Here is a 12,540-nt window from a genome sequence, read left to right as displayed (position 1 = left end):
AGGAGCAGGTAGAGGGATACTGTGGTAATTCATCTGGTTAGTGTCTGTTAGGAGCAGGTAGAGGTATACTGTGGTAATTCATCTGGTTAGTGTCTGTTAGGAGCAGGTAGAGCTATACTGTGGTAATTCATCTGGTTAATGTCTGTTTGTCAGGAACAGGTAATTATGTTTTATTGTCTCATACACCGGATAGGTGCCGTGAAATGTGTTGTTTTAAACTGTAGGGTCAGCCATAGTAGTACGGCACCCCTGGAGCAAATAATGCTTAAGTGCCTTGATCAAGAGAACATCGGTAGATTTTTCCACCTTGTCAGTTCGGGTATTCGATTCAGTGACCTTTCAGTTACTGGCCAAACGCTTTAACCGCTAGACTTCCTGCTGCCAGGTGTGTTAATTCATCTGGTTCGTGGTTGTCTGTCATGGTGTTCTTCCCTGCTGTGTGATATATGACATGACAGAGACACTGCAGGCCCTCACGTCTCTCCATTAATCATAATGGTTGGTATTTACACTGCGGGAGAACATTCACCTCCCTTAACGCATCCGCTTAGAGGATAGAGGAGAGGAGAGAGAAGGTGAGGGGGTAAGAGGGAGAACATTCACCTCCCTTAACGCATCCGCTTAGAGAATAGAGGAGAGAACTAGGGAGGAAGAGGGAGGAAGAGGGAGGAAGAGGGAGGAAGCTAAATTAATAGAATAGAGAGAAAGGTAGATGGAGAAAAAGATCATCATGGAGAGGGAGGGAGGGAGGGAGGGAGGGAGAGGGAGAGAGAGAGCGAGAGACAGAGAGAGAGAGAGAGAGAGAGAGAGAGAGGGGGACGGACGGACGGACGGAGAAATATTAATTGCATTCAGATTTTCTAGGTGGGTCCAGTGTGTTCTGAGAGTTGAGGGACACACAGCTTGACAGACTTAAGACACACACACACACTGTTATGAAATCCCACCAACAGACACTCCTGGTCTCAGTAAAATATACTCTATGGCCTGCTGGATTCACTAACAGGTTAATGAGCAACTGTGTTCCAACCCCTTTTCTGCCGTAAGCAGTCTTTATAGCTGCATGGTACTGGTATTAACACTGTGTTAGTTAAAGACATTAACATGGTTACATATTCTAGTACAATGACAGAGGTTAAGTATAAGTAGACCATCACTATAAGCCGTTGTAGAGCTTCAGCGGTGTTTGTGTGGTCTGGCCTGGTCACCGTGGGTTTAGGGTTGGCAGCCGTTGTAGAGCTTCAGCGGTGTTTGTGTGGTCTGGCCTGGTCACCGTGGGTTTAGGGTTGGCAGCCGTTGTAGAGCTTCAGCGGTGTTTGTGTGGTCTGGCCTGGTCACCGTGGGTTTAGGGTTGGCAGCCGTTGTAGAGCTTCAGCGGTGTTTGTGTGGTCTGGCCTGGTCACCGTGGGTTTAGGGTTGGCAGCCGTTGTAGAGCTTCAGCGGTGTTTGTGTGGTCTGGCCTGGTCACCGTGGGTTTAGGGTTGGCAGCCGTTGTAGAGCTTCAGCGGTGTTTGTGTGGTCTGGCCTGGTCACCGTGGGTTTAGGGTTGGCAGCCGTTGTAGAGCTTCAGCGGTGTTTGTGTGGTCTGGCCTGGTCACCGTGGGTTTAGGGTTGGCAGCCGTTGTAGAGCTTCAGCGGTGTTTGTGTGGTCTGGCCTGGTCACCGTGGGTTTAGGGTTGGCAGTGCCCGTGGTCGTAAGGACACCGAGGTCAGGATGAGTTCTAATCCCGCCTGCCTCTGCGAACGAGTGGAATCATGAACAGTGGTTTGTTGGTTATATCCGCCTCCTTCACCCAGATTTGCCTTTTTAGCAGCACATTCACCGCTCTCTCAAACAGATAACTCCGCCCTCTCGCGGCGCAGGCCGAATGCCTGAGACGTGAAATGAACTACCCCATCTCACAGTCGTCTCAATAGGCAACTACAGAGTCAGAGACATGGATGGCAGTGTTTGCTAGATGCCGGACAAAAGGCCCTTTTTAAAACCGTCCGGGGACTGCTGCGGTATCAACAGACATCCCCAAACAAAACAAAAAACGACTCTCGGGAAAATGAGTCCTGACAAATAGTTGCTTATAGACATGTCAGTCAGTCAGGTCGCTAGCTGCCAGCAGAGACTTCTATTCCAGTAGCCTAACATTTAAGGCCTCTGGCTAGCGGTGGTGGAGAAAGTACCCAATTGTAATACTTGAGTAAAAGTCACCCAGTAAAATATCACTTTAGTAAAAGTCTAAAAGTATTTGGTTTTAAATATGCTTAAGTATCAAAAGTAAAAGTATAAATCATTTAGAATTCCTTATATTAACCAAACTAGACACATCATTTCCTAGTGTTTTATCAGTTTACAGATAGCCAGGGGCACACTCCAACACTCAGACATCATTTACAGATAGCCAGGGGCACACTCCAACACTCAGACACCATTTAAAGATAGCCAGGGGCACATTCCAACACTCAGACATAATTTACAGATAGTCAGGGGCACACTCCAACACTCAGACATCATTTACAGATAGTCAGGGGCACACTCCAACACTCAGACATCCTTTACAGATAGCCAGGGGCACACTCCAACACTCAGACATCATTTACAGATAGCCAGGGGCACACTCCAACACTCAGACATCATTTACAGATAGCCAGGGGCACACTCCAACACTCAGACATCATTTACAGATAGCCAGGGGCACACTCCAACACTCAGACATAATTTACAGATAGCCAGGGGCACACTCCAACACTCAGGCATCATTTACAGATAGCCAGGGGCACAGTCCAACACTCAGATATAATTTACAAGCGAAGCATGTGTTTAGAGAATTTGCAAGATCAGATGCAGTAGGGATGACCAGGGATGTTCTGTTGATAAGTGCATGAATTGGACAATTGTCCTGTCCTGCTATGCATTAAAAATGTAATGAGTACTTTGGGTGTCAGGGGACATGTATGGAGTAAAAAGTACAGTATTTTCAGTGCAGTAAAAGTAGAAGTTGTCCAAAATATAAATAGTAAAGTACAGATACCCCCCAAAACTACATAAGTAGTACTTTCAACTATTTTTGCTTAAGTACTTTAAACCACTGCTGGCTAGTATTACGTAGCCAGCTTGAAGGAGGAAGTAAGAAGCTAATGTTAAACAGAGCATACCTCAGCAGGAGCGAAAAATACGCAATGTTCTCATCATAACTTTACTTTACAGAGAGTTGGCTACAGAGACAAACAGTGATGTGGCACTCACTAGCGAGGCTGAGGCAGGCTTCAATTTATGCAGGAGGAAGCAGCAGAGAGAGAGGCTAGTACAGTGGTTCCCAAATGGGTCTGGGCTCAATGTGGGTTCCCCTGACAAACTCTGTACTAATCTTATCAAACAAGTTAAAAACGTTTTAAAAATAAGATGTTTCAATATGAACATCTCCACAGGACCTGTCTTCCCTATAGGCCTACTTTACAATACAACCACTGTATGTTTCAATATGGATATCTCCACAGGACCTGTCTTCCCTATAGGCCTACATTACAATACAACAACGGTATGTTTCAATATGGATATCTCCACAGGACCTATCTTCCCTATAGGCCTACATTAAAATGCAAACAAAGCAGTTCTAAAAAGCCATACATTTTCATTTTGTCACTAATGCTGTTTGTGAATAATTTCTCATATGTCAAGGGTCGAGCATTACAACTTTATAGCTAAAAGGCTAGGTGTTTGTAGATGGACTGAGGTGAATGAACCTACAGCAGCCAAAGTCATAGCATTTTATATTGTTTAAATTGTTTAGAAATGCAGTATATGAGCTTCAACTTTCCCCAAAAAGTTCTGGGGGTATAAACATACCAGACATAACTACAACTCAAACCCTAGTTACTGTACTGGCAGTGCCCTCCTGCTCCGCTGGGCAGAGGGGCTGAGAGGTAGAGGGGGAGAAGGCATCCTGCTCCGCTGGGCAGAGGGGCTGAGAGGTAGAGGGGGAGAAGGCATCCTGCTCCGCTGGGCAGAGGGGCTGAGAGGTAGAGGGGGAGAAGGCATCCTGCTCCGCTGGGCAGAGGGGCTGAGAGGTAGAGGGGGAGAAGGCATCCTGCTCTGCTGGGCAGAGGGGCTGAGAGGTAGAGGGGGAGAAGGCATCCTGCTCCGCTGGGCAGAGGGGCTGAGAGGTAGAGGGGGAGAAGGATGGCAGATGGCGAGGGGTCAATATGTGAAAGGGGACAACAGATGTGTCAGCACAGGCCAGATGAGTTTCTTCTGTGGAAATGAGTCAAGAGTCTTTTGAGCTCGTCACTAACAGATGTGCAAGGTCCACCTATGGCTCCACACACACACACACACACACACACACACACACACACACACACACACACACATTTAAATTAGCTTTCTGTCTAGAGTGTAAGTGTATTGGAACCTTCGGAGCTAAGATGGCACCCGGTCCAAAATGCTGTGGGAGCCCCTGTTATGTAGCCTTCAGGAGATAACATTGGGTATGGACAGTAGGCTGCTTGGGGATGGGTCAATGGATGGAGTGGGATAGATGAGAAGAGAGAGGGGGAAGGATCCTAGACACAGACAGCCATGTTAAATGGGGGCCAGGGACTCACACCACCCCCTGGTAGAGAGACCCAGGCTGGGAACACAATCTCCTGGCCCTGTGGTTAAATATCCTCTCTCTGTCTGCGTCCTAAACGGCGCCTTAGGGCCTACATGGTTCTGGTCAAAATGAGTGCACTATATAGGGAATGGGGTGCCATTTCAGACGCATCCTGTCTGTCTGACATTCTAGCCAAAACCCTGGTATTCTGTTCCTGAAGATATATCGGGGCATTGCTGAGGAGAGCTGGGTGAGATCTCCCAACCAAGGACACAGTAGCTGATAAACCAACACTTATCAACCACTGTATTGTTAGAGGTCTGACCCCTAAACAGGAAACAGGGTATTGTTAGAGGTCTGACCCCTAAACAGGAAACAGGGTATTGTTAGAGGTCTGACCACTATATAGGAAACAGGGTATTGTTAGAGGTCTGACCCCTAAACAGGAAACAGGGTATTGTTAGAGGTCTGACCCCTAAACAGGAAACAGGGTATTGTTAGAGGTCTGACCATTAAACAGGAAACAGGGTATTGTTAGAGGTCTGACCCCTAAACAGGAAACAGGGAATTGTTTAGTTGTTTGCTAAAATATTTGAACTAAGTCTCGATTTGAACCAATGTCCTTGAATCATCACTTAAGTAGTTGCACCACGATATCCTGACTATGGTATTTACTGTCAGCTAGACACTGATTGATTATGTAGCTCAGTGATGTCCCCAGGTCTATTTGTGTCAGAGCAGTAACACACAGGACAGTAGACTGGGAGAGACAGGAGAGATTGTGGGTGTCAGACAGGCAACATCAGTCTCCTCCCACCACCAGCATTACATCTGTAATGACAGTCAACACACAAAGTGCCAATTTCACCTCACTGTGAAGACATCTTTGTCTGCAGTCGTTAACATCTTCATTAACCTGGAGGAGGAAGAGAAACAAGAAGAGGTGAAGGAGTCCTATATTTTTCAGTCCAAAATGTGTATTCATATCACACACACAACACATTGATATATAATGTCAATCCATATACACTTCGAATTCCTTCCCATTCTTGTCTTGCTGGGTTCAACTGCAGACTGTATCATGACGCCAGCGAACCCCGGCACTCCTCTGCTGTCTGTCCACATCCACCACCTTCACCTTGACTGCACTCAACATCTGACTACTGGTATTGTCCACGGTGCAGAACACATAGCGCGAGCTGATGCAACAGTGGTTACTGTCCGTGGTGCTGAACAAACGGTGCAAAGCTGATGCAACAGTGGTTACTGTCCGTGGTGCTGAACACACGGTGCAAAGCTGATGCAACAGTGGTTACTGTCCGTGGTGCTGAACACACGGTGCAAAGCTGATGCAACAGTGGTTACTGTCCGTGGTGCTGAACACACGGTGCAAAGCTGATGCAACAGTGGTTACTGTTCGTGGTGCTGAACACATCAAGGAAGCTGGTGCAAAAGTGGTTACTGTCCGTGGTGCTGAACACATCAAGGAAACTGATGCAACAGTGGTTACTGTCCGTGGTGCTGAACACATCAAGGAAGCTGATGCAACAGTGGTTACTGTCCGTGGTGCTGAACACATCAAGGAAGCTGGTGCAACAGTGGTTACTGTCCGTGGTGCTGAACACATTAAGGAAGCTGATGCAACAGTGGGTACTGTCTGTGAAACTGAACAGATAGCGCCAGCTTCTGCAACAGTTGGTACTGTAATCCAATCTCTCTCTCTCTCTCTCACACACACACACACACACACACACACACACACACACACACACACACACACACACACACACACACACACACACACACACACTCAAATAGAGAGATAAACAAATAAAAACCTATAAAAAACCCTCTGGCCATCTGTCCACCTGCCCCTCTGTCCATCTGTCTAACTGCCCACATGTCCCTCTGTTCACCTGTTCCTATGTCCATCTGAATCTCTGTCCACCTGCCCCTCTGTCCATCTGCCCACCTGCCCCTCTGTGCACCTTCCCCTTCTGTCCACCTGCCCCTCTGTCCATCTGTCCATTTTCCCCTCTGTCCACCTGCCCCTCTGTCCATCTGTCTACCTGCTCACCTGTCCCTCTGTCCACCTGCCCCTCGGTCCACCTGCCCCTCTGTCCATCTGTCCACCTGCCCCTCGGTCCACCTGCCCCTCTGTCAATTTGTCTACCTGTCCATCTGTCTACCTGCCCCTCTGTCCATCTGCGCCTCTGTCCAATAGCCCCTCTGCCCCTCTGTTCCTCTGTCCACCTGCCCCTCTGTGCACCTTCCCCTTCTGACCACCTGCCCCTCTGTTTATCTGTCCATTTTCCCCTCTGTCCACCTGCCCCTCTGTCCATCTGTCTACCTGCCCACCTGTCCCTCTGTCCACCTACCCCTCTGTCCATCTGTCCACATGCCCCTTTGTTCATCTGTCCACCTGCCCCTCTGTGCACTTTCCCATCTGTCCACCTGCCCCTCTGTCCAATTGCCACTCTGGCCACCTGTCCCTATGTCCACCTGTTCCTATGTCCATCTGAATCTCTGTCCATCTGCCTCTCTGTCCACCTGTCCCTCTGTCCAAATACCCTCTGTCCACCTGCCTCTCTGTCCAACTGCCCCTCTGTCCATCTGCCCCTCTGTCCAATTGCCCCTCTTTCCACCTGTCCTTCTGTCCACCTGCCTCTCTGTCCATCTGTACACCTGCCCCTCTGTGCATCTTCCCCTTCTGTCCACCTGCCTCTCTGTCCATCTGTCCATCTGCCCCTCTGTCCACCTGTTCCTCTGTCCATCTGTCCATTTGCGACTCTGTCCACCTGCCCCTCTGTCCATCTGCCTCTCTGTCCAATTGCCCCTCTGTCCACCTGTCCATCTGTTCTCCTGACCCTCTGTCCATCTGCCCCTCTGTCCAATAGCCCCTCTGTCCACCTGTCCATCTGTTCTCCTGCCCCTCTGTCCATCTGCCCCTCTGTCCAATAGCCCCTCTGTCCACCTGTCCATCTGTTCTCCTGCCCCTCTGTCCATCTGCCACTCTGTCCAATAGCCCCTCTGCCCACCTGCCCCTCAGTCCACCTGCCCCTCTTTCCATCTGTCTACATGTTCACCTGTCCCTCAGTCCACCTGCCCCTCTCTCCATCTGTCTACATGTTCACCTGTCCCTCAGTCCACCTGTCCCTCTCTTCATCTGTCTACATGTCACCTGTCCCTCAGTCCACCTGCCCCTCTGTCCATCTGCCCACCTGCCCCTCTGTCCATCTGTCTACCTGCTCACCTGTCCCTCTGTCCACCTGTCCCTCTGTCCGTCTGTCTATTTTCCCCTCTGTCCACCTGCCCCTCTGTCCATCTGTCCCTCTGCCTATCTGTCCACCTGCCTCGCTGTCCACCTGCCCCTCTGTCCATCTGGCCGTCTTACTGTCTGTCTGTCCGTCTGTCCATCAGTAGAGTGCAGTTGGCCAACAGAGGGCACTAACTGGCCCCCACTGACATGTCCATTGCCTGCTGGGCATGCATACTGCACACACACACACACACACACACACACACACACACACACACACACACACACACACACACACACACACACACCATCTATGACGGTGCCAATTAAATGCTGGGTTCACACACAGAGCACACAGGTAAAACAACACACACACACACACACAGGTACAGAGGGAAGAGAGGTAGTTAGCTGGAAGTGTGTGTGTTTTTTTGCATATGTATGCGTGAGAGAAAAAGTAGCTTGTAAACATCACCTGCATGTAAACAGCTCTATCAGTCTGCATCTAAACAGCTCTATCAGTCTGCATGTAAATGTCTCTATCAGTCTGCATGTAAACAGCTCTATCAGTCTGCATCTAAACAGCTCCATCAGTCTGCATGCAAATAGCTCTATCAGTCTGCATGTAAACAGCTCTATCAGTCTGCATCTAAACAGCTCCATCAGTCTGCATGCAAATAGCTCTATCAGTCTGCATGTAAACAGCTCTATCAGTCTGCATCTAAACCGCTCTATCAGTCTGCATGTAAATGTCTCTATCAGTCTACATGTAAACAGCTCTATCAGTCTGCTATGACATATTCTGTTCTCTCCTCCTCAACCTCCACCTTCCAGACAAATAAATATGACACATGATGGTCATGTGACAGATTGTATTTACTATCAGTACATATACACCCCTCTGTTTCTTTCCCCTGGCCCAGAGACGAGGGTATAACCCAGACAGGGCTGGGGCTGGGTTCATGATAAAACGCTGCAGGGCTCTGGACTAATGCCCATTCACATTCCCCTGCTCGTTATCTTACTATTCAACCCTACACGTCATAATCACATTACTGTCAAAGGCCGGCTTTGTGCCCCTCTCAGTCACATGTTCGCATTTATCTCTGACAATGAAGACGGCAGTGAAATGAGCCTCCTTCCTGGCTGGCTCAGAGGAGAGGAGAGGAGACGGAAGAGAAAACGTAACCGTACTTGTAGGTGTTTAACCTCCTGATTCATTCAAGGTATCCGGATTGTGTACAGACATCATGATCCTAGACATTACTCTGACAACATAGTCTATTTATATATATAACCATATTCTACAGGGTACGTCCACAGACACTTGACCAGACACAAGGAAAAATGCTGCAGGTGCAGGACATGACAAAAGATAGTTCTGTTGAGAGATGGGTCTTATTAACGCTATAATGTTCTGTTGAAAGATGGGTCTTATTAAGGCTATGGCCTCTGTTCCACCTGAGCTCAAATAAGCTACAATAACATTGTCCTACGATCAATAGTTTTCCCCCTCTATACACAGGACTGATGGAGTGGGTGTCGCTAACACTCTAAAACGCTCTAAAACACACACACACACACACACACACACACACACACACACACACACACACACACACACACACACACACACACACACACACACACACACACATATTACAATGCTTGGGGTGCTGCTCAATCAAACACCATATCCAGGTTTCTGGGGAAAGGTAAAAAAAAAACAACAGAGATCATGTAGAGGTAGTGGTAGAGGTAGTTGTAGCGATAGACGTAGCGGTAGAGGTAGTGGCAGTGGTTGAGATAGAGGTAGAGATATTGGTAGAGGTAGAGGTAGAGGTAGATGTAGTGGTAGAGGTAGTGATAGTGGTAGTGGTAGTGGTAGTGGTAGTGGTAGAGGTAATGGTAGAGGTAGAGGTAGTGGTAGTGGTAGTGGTAGAGGTAATGGTAGATGTTGAGTTAGTGGTTGAGGTAGAGGTAGTGGTAGTGGTAGAGGTAGAGGTAGTGGTAGTGGTAGAGGTAGAGGTAGTGGTAGTGGTAGAGGTAGAGGTGGAGGTAGTGGTAGTGGTAGAGGTAGAGGTAGTGGTAGAGGTAGAGGTAGAGGTAGAGGTAGTGGTAGTGGTAGAGGTAGTGGTAGAGGTAGAGGTAGAGATATTGGTTGTGGTAGCGGTAGGGATAGTGGTAGATTTAGAGGTAGAGGTAGAGGTAGAGGTAGGTGTAGAGGTAGAAGCAGTGGTAAAGGCAGTGGTAGTGGTAGTGGTAGAGGTGGTGGTAGAGATGGAGGTAGTGGTAGTAGTAGAGGTAATGGTAGAGGTAGAGGTAGAGGTAGTGGTAGTGGTAGTGGTAGTGGTAGTGGTAGAGGTAAAGGTAGTGGTAGAGGTAATGGTAGAGGTAGAGGTAGAGGTAGGAGTAGTGGTAGTGGTAGAGGTAGTGGTAGAGTTGAGTTAGTGGTAGAGGTAGAGGTAGAAGTAGAGGTAGTGGTAGTGGTAGTGGTAGTGGTAGTGGTAGTGGTAGAGGTAGAGGTAGTGGTAGTGGTAGAGGTAGAGGTAGTGGTAGAGGTAGAGGTAGTGGTAGAGGTAGAGGTAGTGGTAGAGGTAAAGGTAGTGGTAGAGGTGGAGGTAGAGATATTGGTTGTGGTTGTGGTAGTGGTAGAGGTAGTGGTAGAGGTAGAGGTAGAGGTAGTGGTAGTAGTAGAGGTAATGGTAGAGGTAGTGGTAGTGAGGTAGAGGTAGAGGTAGTGGTAGAGGTAGAGGTAGTGGTAGAGGTAGAGGTAGTGGTAGAGGTGGAGGTAGAGATATTGGTTGTGGTTGTGGTAGTGGTAGTGGTAGAGATAGTGGTAGTTTTAGAGGTAGTGGTAGAGGTAGAGGTAGGTGTAGAGGTAGAAGCAGTGGTAAAGGCAGCGGTAGTGGTAGTGGTAGTGGTAGTGGTAGAGGTAGAGATAGTGGTAGTTTTAGAGGTAGAGGTAGAGGTAGGTGTAGAGGTAGAAGCAGTGGTAAAGGCAGTGGTAGTGGTAGTGGTAGAGGTGGTGGTAGAGGTGGAGGTAGTGGTAGTAGTAGAGGTAGAGGTAGTGGTTGAGGTAGTGGTAGAGGTAGAGGTAGTGGTAGTGGTAGAGGTAGAGGTAGTGGTAGTGGTAGTGGTAGAGGTAGAGGTGGAGGTAGTGGTAGTGGTAGAGGTAGAGGTAGTGGTAGAGGTAGAGGTAGAGGTAGAGGTAGAGGTAGAGGTAGAGGTAATGGTAGTGGTAGTGGTAGTGGTAGAGGTAGTGGTAGAGGTAGAGGTAGAGGTAGTGGTAGAGGTAGAGGTAGTGGTAGAGGTAGAGGTAGTGGTAGAGGTGGAGGTAAAGATATTGGTTGTGGTTGTGGTAGTGGTAGTGGTAGAGATAGTGGTAGTTTTAGAGGTAGTGGTAGAGGTAGAGGTAGGTGTAGAGGTAGAAGCAGTGGTAAAGGTAGTAGTAGAGGTAATGGTAGAGGTAGAGGTAGTGGTAGAGGTAGAGGTAGCGGTAGTGGTAGTGGTAGTGGTAGAGGTAGAGGTAGTGGTAGTGGTAAAGGTAGTGGTAGTGGTAGAGGTAGAGGTAGAGGTAGTGGTAGAGGTAGAGGTAGTGGTAGAGGTAGAGGTAGAGGTAGTGGTAGTGGTAGAGGTAGAGGTAGTGGTAGTGGTAGAGGTAGAGGTAGTGGTAGAGGTGGAGGTAAAGATATTGGTTGTGGTAGTGGTAGAGATAGTGGTAGTTTTAGAGGTAGAGGTAGTGGTAGTTGTAGTGGTAGTGGTAGAGGTAGAGGTAGTGTTAGTGGTAGAGGTAGAGGTAGTGGTTGAGGTAGTGGTAGTGGTAGAGGTAGTGGTAGTGGTAGTGGTAGAGGTAAAGGTAGTGGTAGTGGTAGAGGTAATGGTAGAGGTAGAGGTAGGAGTAGTGGTAGTGGTAGAGGTAGTGGTAGAGGTTGAGTTAGTGGTTGAGGTAGAGGTAGAGGTAGAGGTAGAGGTAGAGGTAGTGGTAGTGGTAGAGGTAGAGGTAGTGGTAGTGGTAGTGGTAGAGGTGGAGGTAGTGGTAGTGGTAGAGGTAGAGGTAGAGGTAGAGGTAGTGGTAGAGGTAGAGGTAGTGGTAGAGGTAGAGGTAGTGGTAGAGGTGGAGGTAGAGATATTGGTTGTGGTTGTGGTAGTGGTAGTGGTAGAGATAGTGGTAGTTTTAGAGGTAGTGGTAGAGGTAGAGGTAGGTGTAGAGGTAGAAGCAGTGGTAAAGTCAGCGGTAGTGGTAGTGGTAGTGGTAGTGGTAGAGGTAGAGATAGTGGTAGTTTTAGAGGTAGAGGTAGGTGTAGAGGTAGAAGCAGTGGTAGTGGTAGAGGTGGTGGTAGAGGTGGAGGTAGTGGTAGTGAGGTAGAGGTAGAGGTAGTGGTAGTGGTAGAGGTAGAGGTAGTGGCAGTTGTAGTGGTAGTGGTAGAGGTAGAGGTAGTGGTAGTGGTAGTGGTAGTTGTAGAGGTAGAGGTAGTGGTGGTGGTGGTGGTAGTGGTAGAGGTAGAGGTAGTGGTTGAGGTAGTGGTAGAGGTAGAGGTAGTGGTTGTGGTTGTGGTAGTGGTAGAGATAGTGGTAGTTTTAGAGGTAGAGGTAGGTGTAGAGGTAGAAGCAGTGGTAAAGGCAGTGGTAGTGGTAGAGGTGGTGGTAGAGGTGGAGGTAGTGGTAGTAGTATAGGTAATGGTAGAGGTAGAG

General features: G+C 48.4%; 1 protein-coding gene across 1 annotated transcript; it reads right to left on the bottom strand.

Moving 5' to 3' along the window:
• Window positions 1–534: 534 nt before the first annotated feature.
• On the bottom strand, window positions 535–11,034 carry LOC115206757 (cell wall protein DAN4-like; the record flags this gene model as incomplete). The annotated part of the gene is made up of 5 exons (XM_029773961.1): window positions 535–546; window positions 3,870–4,148; window positions 5,683–5,815; window positions 9,622–9,889; window positions 10,686–11,034. Coding segments are annotated over 5 exons (1,041 nt in total), but the record flags the coding sequence as incomplete, so codon positions are not given.
• Window positions 11,035–12,540: the final 1,506 nt, after the last annotated feature.

Source organism: Salmo trutta, chromosome 13 (assembly GCF_901001165.1).
Source record: "Salmo trutta chromosome 13, fSalTru1.1, whole genome shotgun sequence".
In the NCBI taxonomy this organism is placed as follows: Eukaryota; Metazoa; Chordata; class Actinopteri; order Salmoniformes; family Salmonidae; genus Salmo; species Salmo trutta.
The sequence above is the reverse complement of the archived record's forward strand: the minus strand, read 5'-3'. Positions and strand labels throughout refer to the sequence as shown.